This window comes from Rousettus aegyptiacus, unplaced genomic scaffold (assembly GCF_014176215.1).
Source record: "Rousettus aegyptiacus isolate mRouAeg1 unplaced genomic scaffold, mRouAeg1.p scaffold_m13_p_13, whole genome shotgun sequence".
In the NCBI taxonomy this organism is placed as follows: domain Eukaryota; kingdom Metazoa; phylum Chordata; class Mammalia; order Chiroptera; family Pteropodidae; genus Rousettus; species Rousettus aegyptiacus.
The window spans coordinates 7,800,197-7,815,626 of record NW_023416288.1 but is presented as its reverse complement, the minus strand read 5'-3'; the positions used below and the strand labels follow the sequence as shown (position 1 = coordinate 7,815,626).

At 31.5% G+C, this 15,430-nt stretch overlaps 1 protein-coding gene across 1 annotated transcript in view; it reads left to right on the top strand.

The window, feature by feature from the left end:
• SEMA3C (semaphorin 3C) overlaps nucleotides 1–15,430 on the top strand; it is a 156,042-nt gene that overhangs the window by 81,580 nt on the left and 59,032 nt on the right. Inside the window, exons 5-6 of the mRNA XM_036230299.1 lie at nucleotides 5,184–5,303; nucleotides 11,952–12,042. Coding sequence (XP_036086192.1) covers nucleotides 5,184–5,303; nucleotides 11,952–12,042 — 211 coding nt within the window. The remainder of the gene's footprint in view (nucleotides 1–5,183; nucleotides 5,304–11,951; nucleotides 12,043–15,430) is intronic.

The window sequence follows — 15,430 nt, the reverse complement described above, 5'->3', positions numbered from 1 at the left end:
TGTAATTCTCTTGTTGTTTAATTATCTCCCCATCTTTTTAGCCTGGGAATCACCCATACATCCTTTCAAGAGACCAGAGGAGAGAAGGAGTAATTACGGAGATTATTTTAGAAACTATAAATGTCTAACCAACATACTGTATACTTGAAATTAATTGAAAGAAAGGAAGGAAGGAAGAAGGGAGAGAGGGAGGAAGGAAGAGAGAAAGGGAGGAAAGGAGGAAGGGAGAAAGGGAGGAAGGAAGGAAGGAAAGAACAAAGTCAAATTGATTAGGGAGGTCGGAAGTGGAGGACTTTGGTAATGGAAGTCTTCCGTCGTGTCCTTAGTGCATACAGCGTCCTTCCATCCGGCCTTATTCCTTCCGTCACTTCCTTACTGAAGGAAGGAAGGAAGGAAGGAAGGAAGGAAGAAAGGAAGAGATAGTGCAGGTGTCACTTCCCTGGAGTTTCGCCTCCCCCACCTAGGATGGAGTGAGCTGCCCCTCGCTCTGTGTTTGCACCTGAAACATTCTAGCACTTATTTTACTACATTTTTAACTATAACTCTCCCCTCATTATTGGAAATACATTGTACTATGTATCGGTATCCCTAGGATCCAGATCTTTTTTAGCTACTTCATAAAATTAAAATAAGATCTGAAAAATGAAGATGGAAGTAAACAAGCACAGGAATCTACTCCAAGTGATTGTCAGAGGTTGGTGGATCCACACCATGGGTGTCGAGTTTATAAATGCCCTTAGATTAATAATTTTGTAGTAAATTTATTATGTACATATTTTAGAAGTACATTTTGGTTAAATTAAAAATGTGTGCTTTTAAGTATTGTATTAATCATCAACTAAGCCAAACAAACTAGTGACAACTAAAATCCATGCTGTTGTAACAATTGAAAGAAAAAATAAAACCCAGAATTAAGCATCCCTTATTCCTTAAGATATTCTACTTACATCAAAATTTAAAGTTATGAAATAACGATTATTAGAAAATAATTCAACATAATTTAAAATTTGACCCCAGGTAATCTGTAATAATCTAATGTTTATAAAGAAAATAAATGACCATGGTAGGGATATGATTAATTTTCTACCTCATCTAAAGAGAGTATAACCTACTCCAATTTCCTTTTCTGCCCCTATGTATTCACATTCTTACATGCTCTGTTTATTTCTAAATGTTAATATTTTCATATTCTAAATAAATTGAGATAAAACAATAGCACATGCTGTTAAACATATCCAATGTGATAGGGCATAATGATTTTGCTAAGTAAATACTGTAAGAGTTCATTAAAAAATTAAACAGGATTATATATATTTAGACATATGCATTAGAAGCATACAATGTCAGACTTGATTTATTGATTGTAAAATATCAGTTTCTCTATTTCTGTAACCAGAGGATCCTAAATATATTTTCTTTAGTAATACACTTATGAAAATATCTTGATTCATTCCCCAGGGCAGAAAAATGTAGGTCGATAAGAAAAAAATAAGTGGTATTTTTTCCTATTGCATAGTATGGACCATGAAGAGTCAATATTTAAAACCCTCATGTTCTGGGATATATTTTTAAAACACCTATTTTAAAATTATATAATTAATATATTCTTAACACAGAAATCTTTGAGGCCTAGAAAGCGTGTAGAAAGCAACAGAAAAACAATCTCTTATTAACTCTTTGACCCTGAAAACTTAATCTCTCTGTATTTTAGTATCTGTATGTGTATCACGTGCATACTTATAATACTCACCTTACTCGGTTAAGAGCATTAATGAATTAACATTTGCAGAGAGCTTAGAGTAGTACCTAGCACACAGTAAATGCTGTATTGGAGTTAAGTAAGTAAATAACATAAATTATACCATCTCAAACATAGTAACTTAAACATTGGGGTTATGTTCTTCCAGCATTTTATTTTTTATTATATGACATATATGTATATGAACAAAGTGGTGTTATATTCTGCGTAATGTTAGTGACCTTATTTATTTTTATTTAACATTATATCAGCAAATAATTTTGAAATAGAGTTAAACAATAAAAAGAAAACATCCATGGTATTGAATTTCACTCAAGTCTCGTTCCCCAAACCTTCCATGGATGTCTACTATGGTAATGACCTGTACTCAGCTCTGTGCAGGACGAATGCCTTGTTCACTTCAGAGGTTTGTACTGATGATCGGAACCCAAAATGCAATGAAATAATCCAAGGTCTAACCTTGTGTGTATATATTATGTGCCAGGCACTATTCCAAATGTTTTTTTGTTACTTAAATTTTGTTATTCAAAACAAATATTATCATCACCATTCACAGATTTAAAAAAAATATTGAAGCACAGAGGCTAAATCAATGTCTCAAGTTCAAACAGCTAGTAAAAGATAAAGTCAGAATTTGAACCCTGGTAATCTGGCTCTGAGATTTGTATACTTATATCTCTATGCCCATCTGGAGACTAAAGCATGCTGACAGACCAACTCTAGAAGCCTCTGTGGTTTCATCAGATAATAATTCTCTATCCCCTCTAGGCACTGTTCCCCAAATAAATCCTGCATTGTCTTACCCCCATTTTTCTGTTCATGCTCTGTTTTCTGTTGAGATATTCTTTCCTTATGCTTTTACCTGTCAAAATCTCTAACTTATCCTTCAAGTTCCAGCTCCAATGATACCCCTTTAAAACCTTTACACCCAGTTCAGCATTACTCTTTCTCTCTTCTTTCCTTCTATGGCACATTTTGAAAAGTATAACCCTGGTATAGCATCTATCATAGCCTAATATGTTATGCCCTCCTTTCTCTAAAAGCAGGAATTGAATCTCTTCATTCCAGTGTTGCTAGCTCTATTTCCAGTGCTCGCATAGACAGAGTTCATAAATATTTGCTGAATTGAATCAACAGTTGCAATGGTCTAGGTCAGAAATAATGTGGACAGAAACTAAGGAAGTATGATGGAAATAGAAAGGACCTAGAATATAATTTTCAATAAGTAGTTCACCTGATTTGTTTTTCCTTTTGCATTTTTCTCTGTGGAGAAGTTCAGAGAGGTACACTGAGCATCATCAGATAGCATGAGACTCTGTCTCATGGTTAATAAACCCCTTCCTATAGAAAAGATGGGCGTTGGAGGGTAGCCATGGTTCAAGACCTAGCTCAGTTACTTATTGAACCTAGAGCATTTCATTTAATATCTTTGAAACTCAATATCCTCATTGCTAAAATGAGACTAATACTAATACTAAAATGAGACTCATCACTAAAATGGGACTAATACTTTAGGTGGAACATTGCTGTGAGGATTAAAAACAATTAACATCAAAGGATCAAGAGCTCTATAAACAGTAATAGTCATATAAACTCCCCTCTAACAACTATTGATTTCTAACACAATGACAAATTATAAAGTGGTTAAAAGTGCAAGATGTGTTAGACATATCTGTGTTTAAAAATCTGCTTTACCCTTTTCTAGGTATATGGCCTCGGGCAAGTTATCTGAAAAAGTTCTAGGCTTTGTTTTTCTAAAAGGGGTTGAATTGTTGTAAAGAAAATTGAATGAATGTAAAGTGCTTAAGTAATAATATATAATATGCTCAATAAATATGAGATATAAAGGTAAAAAATTAAACCTCTTGGGAAATAAAAGAGATTAAATAAAAATGATTATTTCAATGTCTAGCACATAATAAGTTCTCAACAAATATTATCCTTAATAAGTATCTATATTATATATAGATATATACATGAAATAAATATAATCTGTATTTGAAACATAAAAGATACTATTGAATTCATGGTTTATGGAAAAATATTATATACAGAATCCCAGAATGACTAAACTTGAATATGAAAAAAATAAACAAAAGTCTCATTACTCACAGATACCCTTAACATCGACATATTATGTACACATCACACTTCATCTATGTTTTATCTCCAGAGAAACACAATGTCATCTGCAGTTATGTAGTCAATTCCCAGGAACCTCTATAAACAGGTGTCAAGATACAGTGACACTATGTGTTTAACAAAAATCTTTAATGTCTTAAAATAAAAATAAAGTGTATAGTCTGGTCTATAAGGTTTAATTTTGTTGACGGCTGAGCTAATGATTGATTATTTGATAATAAAAACCCATAAGAGAAACGCATGTATATAATTACTACATAGGAAAATAAGCATATATTTACTGTCAATAATAATGAATATAAAAGGAGAAAATAATAGGAAAATATAATATAATATTGACTTTAAATGTAACTTCTATGTAAGCACCTATAGTCTCTGACTACCCCTGGGAAAACTAGTTACCTTTTGATATATTTATTTTTACTTTAAAAAAATTGTCTTTGATTTGTAACAATATGTTTAGTAATACTCTTTGAGAGAAAAATGACTTTGTGAAGGGAATAACATTCATTCTCAAGCTTGATTAATTTGTAGACAGCAAATGACAGTGAGTCTAGCAAATGTAGATCACCCAATGATTATTTCAATAACAGAGATCTGCATTTGATTCTGACAATGTTTATGTACTTCTGCAGGATCATAGTCAACTTATAATTATAATAATAATTTTTCAATTCATTGAGCGAATAAATGACAATTTTCAGTGGTTGGACTGGGAGCAGGTGAGAAAAGGGATTTTGGAGAAGATGATATTTTAGGAGATCAAGGGCAGAGAGGTAATGATTGCATCATTTTTCAAAGTAAGCAACGATACTGGCTGACATTTTGTTAGAGACTTGTTTTATCCACCAATTGTAAAGACCAATAGTGTTTTTCATTGTGTATTAATGACAATATAGCTCTTTTATAAGCACAATTTTATTCAAAACATGTTTATGTTAAGCATTTATGTGCGTGTGCATATGTATAATGTTTTTAGGAAAAACTGATATACTTTACAATTTCTAAACTTTCTCAGGTAAAGATTAAGTCTATAAAGTTTCAGAATATAAAAATTTACACAATATATAGAAATAAAATATGAGAGAGACTTTATTTTACTCATAGTCTATGTTGGACAACTTTCCTTCAGAAATAAAGCAACAGTATAAACTGTGTTATTCTATTACATCCTAACAATGAAAAAGAATATAAAGAAAAATGTATAGCAAAGTTTCACAACAATACTTAGAAATAGCAATAGTCATTGGGTTACCAACTACTTGTTTACCTATTCTTTCAGCATGGCTGTGGGAACTTTGTTCGTGTAATACAGGCTTTCAACCGCACTCATTTGTATGTTTGTGGGAGTGGTGCTTTCAGCCCAGTCTGTACTTATTTGAACAGAGGGAGGAGATCAGAGGTAAGTGTAACAATTTTTCATTCTTTGTTTTGGTTAGTATTAAAAGTTCCTTAAAACTGTATTTTACAGTAAAAACTTGGAAATATCAATAGTCATAAAAAGTTTCAAGTGCTTTAAACACACACAAAAAAACACAAAATATATTACAGTTTGTTTCTGTCTGCCAAATTTCTTAAAATATAACTTTTTGCCTTCAAGTAAAAAATATATATTATATATACATATATAATATATGTATGTATATATTTTATATTTTATATATATATATAATTTCTGAATGCAAAACCTGCAAAAGATAAAGAAAAATGGTGTGATCTCATAATTACTTAGAATGTAAGATACTGATACTTTTTGCTCCAAATTATGGAAACATAGTATAAACTCACTTTTCTCAAATCTATTTCAAATAACTCCTTATTTATCTTTCATATTTTGTAAACTTTTATGAGCTACATACCTGTAAAAGATGTGTAAAGCAGGATGCCAAGTGCCTTTGCTGAAAATAATTTTATGTGATTAATAAATTATATTTTCATTTTAGACCAACATTGACCCACACTAGGATATTCTAGCCTTATTCTTACATTGGTTTAAATGATTTTGGTTCTGAGGCAAAAGCATCTGCTAAAACTAAGTATATAGCTAACACATAGTCAAACATACAGTTGACTCAACCTTACCTGTGATATTTAAGACTGTGTTTATTGCTGTTCACAATTATTGACTGAGAAAACTATTCATTTGAGCAAAAGAGTTTTTCTTCATTCTTTTAGTCAAACATGTTGTTCGACTAAAAGAATGTAAGTATTTTAAAAACTGAATTCTTTCAAATTATCTTGCTTTGGTTTCATTATGCAACTTTAATCTAGGAAGTTCAGTACTTAAATAATGTCTTAATTCAATTTTACAAATTAGAATTGTAGCCACTGATATACCTTATTAAGTTTATTTTTCTTTAACAAGAGTTAATCTATTGTAGTACTAATATAATTAAACAATGATTCTTTCTATATTCCTTCATAATTAAAGTTTTTTAGACATGTAATTTATACATATTTTTCTTGGTGAATAAAAAATCATTAAAAATAACAGTAATTATAATTTGACCCCATATCGAGGCTTCCAAGTGGTTCAAGATGATATAAAATATTAAAATTTTTAAAGAAATATAAAGCTATGCTTCTTGGAAGAGTACAGTTGGCTGCATTGAGCTTGTCATTAGAACCACATGCCTATGATCAATTGATTAAATAAACTACTGCCCCAGACGTCTGCAATCTGTCAGACACTCTACTGTAGACTGTGCAGTCACTGTACTGGCCAACAATAGCATAGCAGTTTTCAGAGTACAGATTTCAAATGAAATCATTTTCCCATGTACAAATTGCCCACTATGCACTTCACGGCTTAATTGGAAAGTCTGTCCGAAAAAATAATCTCCTTTGGAGAGCGAGCATGGAATAAATTTTAATCACTTTACTAAATATGAACTACTTTATTCTCACTTCAAAAGATATGTTTCAAAGGGGAAGTATTTCTATTAATTAATCTCTTTAAATAATATGTGAACATTTTAAAAGCTAATTTAAGAATAAAAAGAATAATAAATTTTAAACTTTATATGCTGCGCTTGCTAATCAAGTTAAAGAGTTTTATCATAACATATTTATATACATATCTGTAGTAAATATAGAATGCAGTTTTATCAAACATCTAATGTATTTATTTTCTTTAGTTTAGGAAAAAAGGTCCCCTAGCATCAAATGACCACATGATGCAGTTGTAGTTTGAAAGAGTTCTTATTCTTATTCATCACTAACAATGTGCTTTATAATGACCAGAGATAGTACTTACTGCTAATACCCTATGTTAGTACTAATAAATATCATTTTTCATGTATTTGAAACCAGTTTGAAAGTGAATCAGGTTAGGGTGGAATACTCATCAATTATTCAGTTTTATTTCAGAGACACTATCCACCACTTTTTTTATCTGCCTGTCAAATAGCAATTCATTGGTTCTCAGAGAGTATCTTATTGGCCTACTTCACGTTTAAAACAACACACAATTTTATTATACCCTGTGAATCTTCCATTATTTTGGGAGACTGGTTCAGAACTTTCCTAGAGCATTTTAACAGCGCTCATCTAAAGAGCCACAATCCTTGCTGTATTATTTCCTAAACATGGTTCTCTTCTGCCTACTATTTTTGTTCTCTGTCTTCTGTCTTGGAAAAAGGTAAAGCAACACATGTAAATAATAACTTCAAATAATGAATAAAACATTAATTAAAAACAATTATTGGTCAGTTTTGCTGAACATTCTTGGAATATTGTCACACCTTATCTCTGGTTTTATCAGATGTCTTCATAACATTAGTTCCAACAATTGAATACCTTTTAAGCCCCTGACCCTGCCACTCACCAAGTAGATAACCTTACCTTTGACTGATCAAGAATATCACAGATGACCAAGAACATCCCAAGCATCCAAATTATTTCCTGTGCTTTTGAACCAAATTAGTCACCAAACTATGCATCTTTTTGGGATTTCCTCTTCTCAGAAGAAAAGTCATACATTTTCCTTGTCAGAAGAAAAGTTGCGCTTATCAATAAAGCTCTTTGGTTAATAACCTTTATCACTCTGTTTTATATTTTAATTCCCTTTCTCCTGCATTTACTTTTGTTTTCTTTTTAGAAATAGAATTATGTTTCTTTTCCTTAAAATTGTTTCTTAGATCTGTGACTTTTTAAGACTTCTTTCTTTCTTTTTACTTCATTACAAAACTTCTTAAAGATTAGTAGGCCATACTTTTAGTTTTTATATTTCTATTCATGTCTTTGTTAAACCTCTCTTCATCTTTCATTGCAAGCCATTAATTAAAATTATTTTCTAATGAGAAAGATTTCTCAATGATCAATCAACTCCCCTAGTCAACATCTGTTCTCCTAGTCCAATCTATAACATGTTCATGCCCTCTATTTCTCAGTGCCTTCGTTAACTCATAAAACCGTGGGATATTTTGCTATGCCTTCTTTTTTAATTTTTCACCACCAGCTCTCTTTCCTGTTCTGTTATTTTCTCTTATTGATTCAATCTACAAATTCTTTTATTGAATGAGAATAATGGCAGAAACTAAATCATGTCAGAACTTGTTGGGTATTTTTAAGATATTTGTATTTTTCCTATTTTAAAGGAGAAGCACCTGGAACAATCTTAAGTTGAAAATGGCTTAAGCAGAATTGAACTGTCACTTGTGTGTTATTTTACAAATGATTTACGGTGGGGAGTGGTTGGGAGGTTGATGGTGGTTGGTGGTTGAGATCAGTTAGAGAGTTGATGTAGTAGGCTAATAAAGAGTTGATTGTACTCAGGTGGTGGCAATGAAGACAGAAAAATACATGGAGTGTAAAATAGTATAGGTGATATTGGTGGATTCGGCTATGGAAAAAGAAATATAATGTAGACATTGACTTTTTTTGTCATCGTCATTTGTATTTTTGGCCTCTTTAATTATGTAGTTGCCATGAACTAAGATGTGAAACACTGAAGGGAACCATGTTTGAGGTTAAGATTATGAGCCTAGGTTTGGTTCTTTTGAATCTGAGATGCTGTTGAAAGATACAAGTAAATATAAAGTAGGCAGTTGAATATAAAGTTGGCTATATCAATGCTTGAGTCATTGCTTTATAAGAGCAACTGGAGCTCAAGCAAAGAGTGGGGTTAATTATGCAGGAAGAGTACAGTGTGAAAAAAAGAAGAGTAACTATGGGTGAGACTTGAGGATGTCCTAACTTTATGGGCAGATGGAGGAAAAGAGACTTACAAACAATAGTAAAAAGGAACAGCCAGAGAAATGGGTGGAGGGGAGGAGGAAGCAAGAGTGTGTTTGTTCTGGGAATAAAAATAAATCATTTAAAAAAGATAGAAATGAGCGACAATCTCTAATACCACTGAGAATCCAAGTAAGGTGGGGTCTGAAAGTCAGCACTGAATTGTATAGCATGATTGTCAGTAAGGATCTCATCTAAAAAGGTGCTAATAGAACAGTTGAAGTTCAGTGCCCAAAGTGCATTGAGAAGGAAGTAAGAAGTCAGGAAATGCTGTTGAGTATATGAAATTATTCAAGGAATGTGACTCTGAAGGAGAGTAATGTGTAGGAGCAGAAAGGATTGTTTAAACTATGATGTAAAGGATACAGTTAACAAAAAAAGAGAAGGCATAATGGAAAGTATAAGTTGCCTAAGAAGACTGGAAAAGAATGAATTCAAAGCATTGGTGGAGGGATTGTCTTCAAAATAAGAGAAATAGTTTCTCTCCTGAATTAGTGGTTGTATTAGTGTATATATGTTTATGTGTTCGGTAATCAGAAGTTACAGATATCTCATTTAAGCACTTCACTTTCACAGCAACATGAGTATCATGTGAGCTGAGAATAAGTTAGGAGATTTGACTAACATGGCAATGATTTGAAATCATTAATGGAAGAACCAGTTGACAAGAGTGCCCATCAAAGGCTGCTGAGAAGTATAGTACATAGGGTTCATTTTGGATTTGTGACCACAAATCTATACCATGTTAGATTTACCTTGTTGAATCATCTTCTGCAAAATGCTTAAGAAATTTGGAGGCAAGTCTGGAGAACAAAGATAGATGTGTCCTTCCAGCCTGTGGATGCAATGAATACACCTCAGATTCAAGGAATTTAATATTTTTGCAAAATTATTGAAATGAAAAAATTTTGAACCTAAACTGGTTAATAAAGAAAGTCAAAAAAAGAGAATGTTGATGACCCGGAAAAAAATAGAGTTCTTAAGAGATGAGTTCAAAGAATTGTTGCATGGTGCTTGAAGTAGTGATTATTCATTCACATGGAGCATCTCTCTGCTGGGTGATAACAAAATCTATAACTGTGTGAATACAAGGATGTTGTGCAACCGAGGAGCAGGGCAGTGGAGAGCAAGTGTTAGCTAAGCAATCTCACCAATTCCTGCAGTGCCGACTTTCACTTTTTGCATCAAATCTACGTACATCTCTGACTAAAGAATCATAAACAGGCTTACTAATTTTATTGTTTTTCCTCAAGTTTATAATTTATTTAGTTTAGTCATTATATAAATGATGATCTTTTAGAAACCAGATGTGGTTAGGAGCCTGGAGACTAAATTTTAATTTTCATTTGTCACTGTTTAGCTACAAGGTCTTGGGCAAGTCATATTCACATCTGTAGAGTTAATTCATTGAAGAGGACCTTTCCAGGCTAAAGTACCGTGATTCTTTTTAAGGTCTGTGCATCACTATTGGCTAAGGAAAGTCCTGCCACTACATCAAACTCAATATTACAAAAATGAACTAGTTTTATTTTCTTTAAGGATTCAAAACTTCAGATTCATCTTTGTTTTCTTCATCTTCCTGAATTGCATCCAATTTGTAATTGAATGCCAAGCTCTGCTGATTTTTACTTTACAAATTCTCTTGTACCTTTACTGCTTTTACCATAACCACTGAGATTCTGGCATGCCAGTTTATTATTACTTAAGTCTTGGACTACCACAGTTGAAAACCAATCTATTTTCTTGAATCCTGTGTCTGTTTTTTAACTGCCATTCTCAATCTTCTTAAAGCACAAGGTAAGGCCCAATCATCTTAAAGTAGCATTGTGATCCTTTCATTTTCATTCTGAAAAATACTGAGCTGACGTTACTTTTAGGATCATTTTGAAAAATTTTAGTTTGATAATTATAGTTCTCCACCATCTAATGAAACCAACATTTTTTTTCATTGAATTTTAGTATTAGCTTTTACTAATTTACATAAGAAAAAAGATAAATTGTTCGCTCTCAGTGAGACTACAGCAGTCATTATATTTCAAACTAAACCCATTGCCCATAGTCCCTGGGCTTCCCTAGTTCCATTCCCTGCTTAATATTTCTCCTAAGCACTGAGCACTATCTAATATACTCTATATTTTATGTTTTTATTCTCTTTATATTCTACATTGATGTATTTATATTCTCCAGCATTATATTATAAATAACTTGAAGATAAAGATTTTTGTCTATTTTGTTTACTGTATCCCAAATGTTTTGTCAGTGCCTGGTACCTAGTCGATGCTCAATATATTTTTGTTAAAAGAGTAAATGAAGCATTTTTATCTAAATTATGAATTACTGTGCTGAATCTAGTATAATGCTTTATATAACTAAATTAACCGGTAACAAAATTTTATGTTTAAAAGGGTCTTGCCTATTTTTGAAATATTGCAATCCTGTACCCATTCTTCCTCTGTGGACAGTTTTCTGCATTTGGTCAATGTCCAACTTAACTAGTTCAGGTTTATAGTAATCCTTAATTTCCTTTTTTTTTTTTTTTTTTTTTTTTTACTAATATTGATTTGAGGAAAACTTGTTGGATTAACTCTATTGGAAATGTAATAAGATAAGAATTTGACCTACTTAGGTTAGCTTGCAATTTATCAATGGTTTCTTTATATTGGGTCAAGAATGTCTTAATATACTAAATTGGAAAGGCATGAATAACCAAGTAGAAAGCTTATGGTGATGATTTGTTTTACTAAAGAATAATTTGTTAACTAAATATAAAGTTATTTATTATTACTACATTTTTCAATTTTATCTATATTTAAAGGACCAAGTTTTCATAATTGACTCCAAATGTGAATCTGGAAAAGGACGCTGCTCTTTCAACCCCAATGTAAACACAGTGTCTGTTATGATCAGTAAGTGAAAAATGAAAGAGGGAGGGGAAAATAAAAGAGGGAGGGAGAGGAAATTAAGGAAAATAAATTTATGACATGGTATGCTCATTTTTTTATAATTACACGGATGATAGTACATGAGTAAAATAATAGGAAGGAAGTTGTATGCTGATAAATAGAAATTCTAATTTCTCATTTCCAGGAATATTCATGATTAAATGATAAACATGAATTTTCAACTAATATGGCAGTGCTGTCATTCCTAGAGCAAGTAAACAATTTACAAAAAAAGAAAATCTGTATATGTTTATAAATCTACATATTAATGCATAATAATGTTCATTGTTTTCTGTAGTTATTTTCTAGAATTAAATATATCCACTTTTCCTCATGTTTTAGTAATCATTACAAGTCATTAAAAATGGTGTTTATTTCAAATGAAAGAATGACAAAGTGCATGTGTTAGCCAAGTGTATTCTCTGTGGATTGTCTAGAAGTTGCTATACTAAAAAAGAGATAATAATAAAGTTACGTTTTCATTTTCTCATTTTAGATAAAATATATCAGTTAAGAAATGGGCACAATTGTTTGTTCCTGCTAATACTAACAAATCAATGTCTTTGAATCTCGGTTATCAAATGCCTTTCTATAACTTACTTAAAAGACGTTCTCTTCTAGTAAATTAAGATACTTCTAGAATATGTCTGCTTTAACATGAGTTGACTGTGGGGACAGATCTTGGATTTCAGTGTTGACTATACAGTAGGTGCTTTCCCCCTTTTGCTTTCTCTGTGTATTGCCAGTGGTAAAATTACATCATTTGACAAGAGAACAGGTGGAGAAATAATTATTGTTTTCAAAATGCTTTGCTTCATTTAAAGAGGCAACCCATCTTTCTTTCTCATATCTGGAAACTAAATTAAGGCAGGCATATCTAGGACTGACTAAAAAGTGAGCTTGGACGTTATCCAGTGAATTATTTTCATGTGGTCACTCAGGTTGGGCAGGGAGGAGATGAAAATATATCATTAGGACAAAAAATTAGGAAACTTTGCAACTAACAGATATACAAATATATCTGATGCAGGGTTTCCGGATACATTTCTAAATTTTATTTAATAAAAGTAGTGTTTTGGAAGTCTTTTCTTCCTTAAGAAGGAAATTTTGTTTACCTTCAGAAACTATGATATATATACATATAATACTAGTTAAATATATAGAGTTTTCATTTCTTTCGAGTTAAATGCAATAAAAATAAACTTCAAAGATTTATTAATGCTAACAATGGAGTTTTATCTCCTCAAATATTTTTTAGAATAAGAAAAGGTTAGAATAAGGCATTACGAATCTCCCTGTTAAATCTGTGGTAAGCCATTTAATAGTTTTTCCCTCAGAGAACTGGATTTTTTATACAAAATTAAAGTTAGTTATTGGCCTTCATTTTTCAAGGACCTAAGACTTCAATTTCTATGCTCATGTTCCTATACTACCTTTTAATATTTAGATAAACATTACAAACTACACTATTAATGAAAATCATTAAACAATATGCTTAACTTAAAAACTGAAGCCAAAAAGAGCAAAACGCCTTATAAGCTTGTATTTGTCATTTTATTTGTTCTATTGATTATCTCTCTAAAACGATCTCCAATATTGTCTGCAATATTGCAGAGTAGATTTGTGCAATCATCTCACTCTACCACATAGTGCATTATCATTTGTGTTCAATTGTAATGCACTAAATAACACAGATTAGTTAAAAGATTTCTATAAAGTGCCATTGATAATTAGAATTTCAGTTTCACAATACGTGGCATCTAACCCAACGTGAAAGTTTAGTGCTCTTTTGCTGTTTTTAGTCATTGTTGTAGCACAACAAAGAAGTCAGATTGTATCTCTTAAAGAACTTACCAAAAACCTCATAAAATTTTTCTGGTCAGTGGAAGTACAATTGGAAAACAAAAGCGTTTTAAATTAAAGTTAAAAGGCATGTTTATCTTTGGATAAATCTTACAAAGAAATTCTGGGAAAAAAACCTACTTTCAAACAAAATTCTTTCTAAAGTGACATGAATTAAATATTGTTTATAGAAAATAAAGCAGAAACTTTATTATCGCAAACTTTCTTTAACATTACTAAGAATTTAAGACAGGAAATGAAGTCAGGCATGCAGACTTTTGTTAGGTTTAAGACATAACTAATAAGGTTCTATGCAATAGGATTAGAATCAGCCCTCTTCTCAATACACCATCCTCTGCATGTCCTTTTTACTTTCCTTCTTGGAGACAGATATGATAATTGATAGCTGTGCTATTCAATCTGTTGAGTAACAGGAATTTGGAACCCACTGTTTTCAGGATGATTGGTTATGAAAAGTATAAAATAATTAATTGCAAAGTTATTTTAATTTAACAACCATTGTATCTACTTGTGTAAATAGTCCAAAAATGTTCACAGAATTTTAAAGCTAAACTGCTCAAATGTTTTCATGTACATTTTTTTTATCTCCCTATAATCTGTTCCCATGAGCTTTAGATCCCTACTAGGAAGCAGAACTGGGCAACACAATGCCTGCTATGCCCACTTGCTAACTGGTAGGGGTCTTAGTCATTCCCTGGTGAGCACATATTAAAAACATTCCATTCTCCATTCTATCCGGGGCTAGTTGATATTGCTTGTTACTAAACAGTGAGCTTAGAGTGCTTCAAAATGTCCCACTACTGCCAAAATGACCACAGTCTGAAGGTAGCCAGGCACTAATTCTAGAACATCAGTCAAAGAACACAGCTACATGGTGGTTCAGTGGGCCAGACCTGATAAATTTTATTATTTTTTAAATAGATATTTAACTACTGTTTTATGCTCTAGGGTTACACATACCAAGTTAATGTTACTGTCCTTACTGGGATAAAGATTTAAATGAATTTTAATGAATTACTAAATCTTAAATATTATGTATATACAGATTAAAATATGATTATCCATTAATAATGATAATTTAACTTAATTTAAAAGTATCTTTTCTTGTTTCTACATTCTATTTTTTATGACTTAACATGTTAAGCCATATGTGGCTTATTAATATTATATTATTAACATAATTTAATATATTATATGTCACAGTTGAAAAAGTAGCATGTTATTTACCTTATAGAAACCTTCTGGCACTCAAAATTCAAACATATACTTTTAATGAAATTATTTTATCATTAATAGTATTTTGACAATTTTAATGTTGCCTTTATGTCATGAAATAATAATAAAAATTATTGTTTTTAATTTATTCAGTAAAATCAAATAATTTTTAATATGTGGCGAGAACTTTTGAGATCATAATTGAATTCCAATATTTTACTGATGAGAAGATTGAAAATCAGGGTGCTAAATCACTTAGCCCTAATTCCAAGTT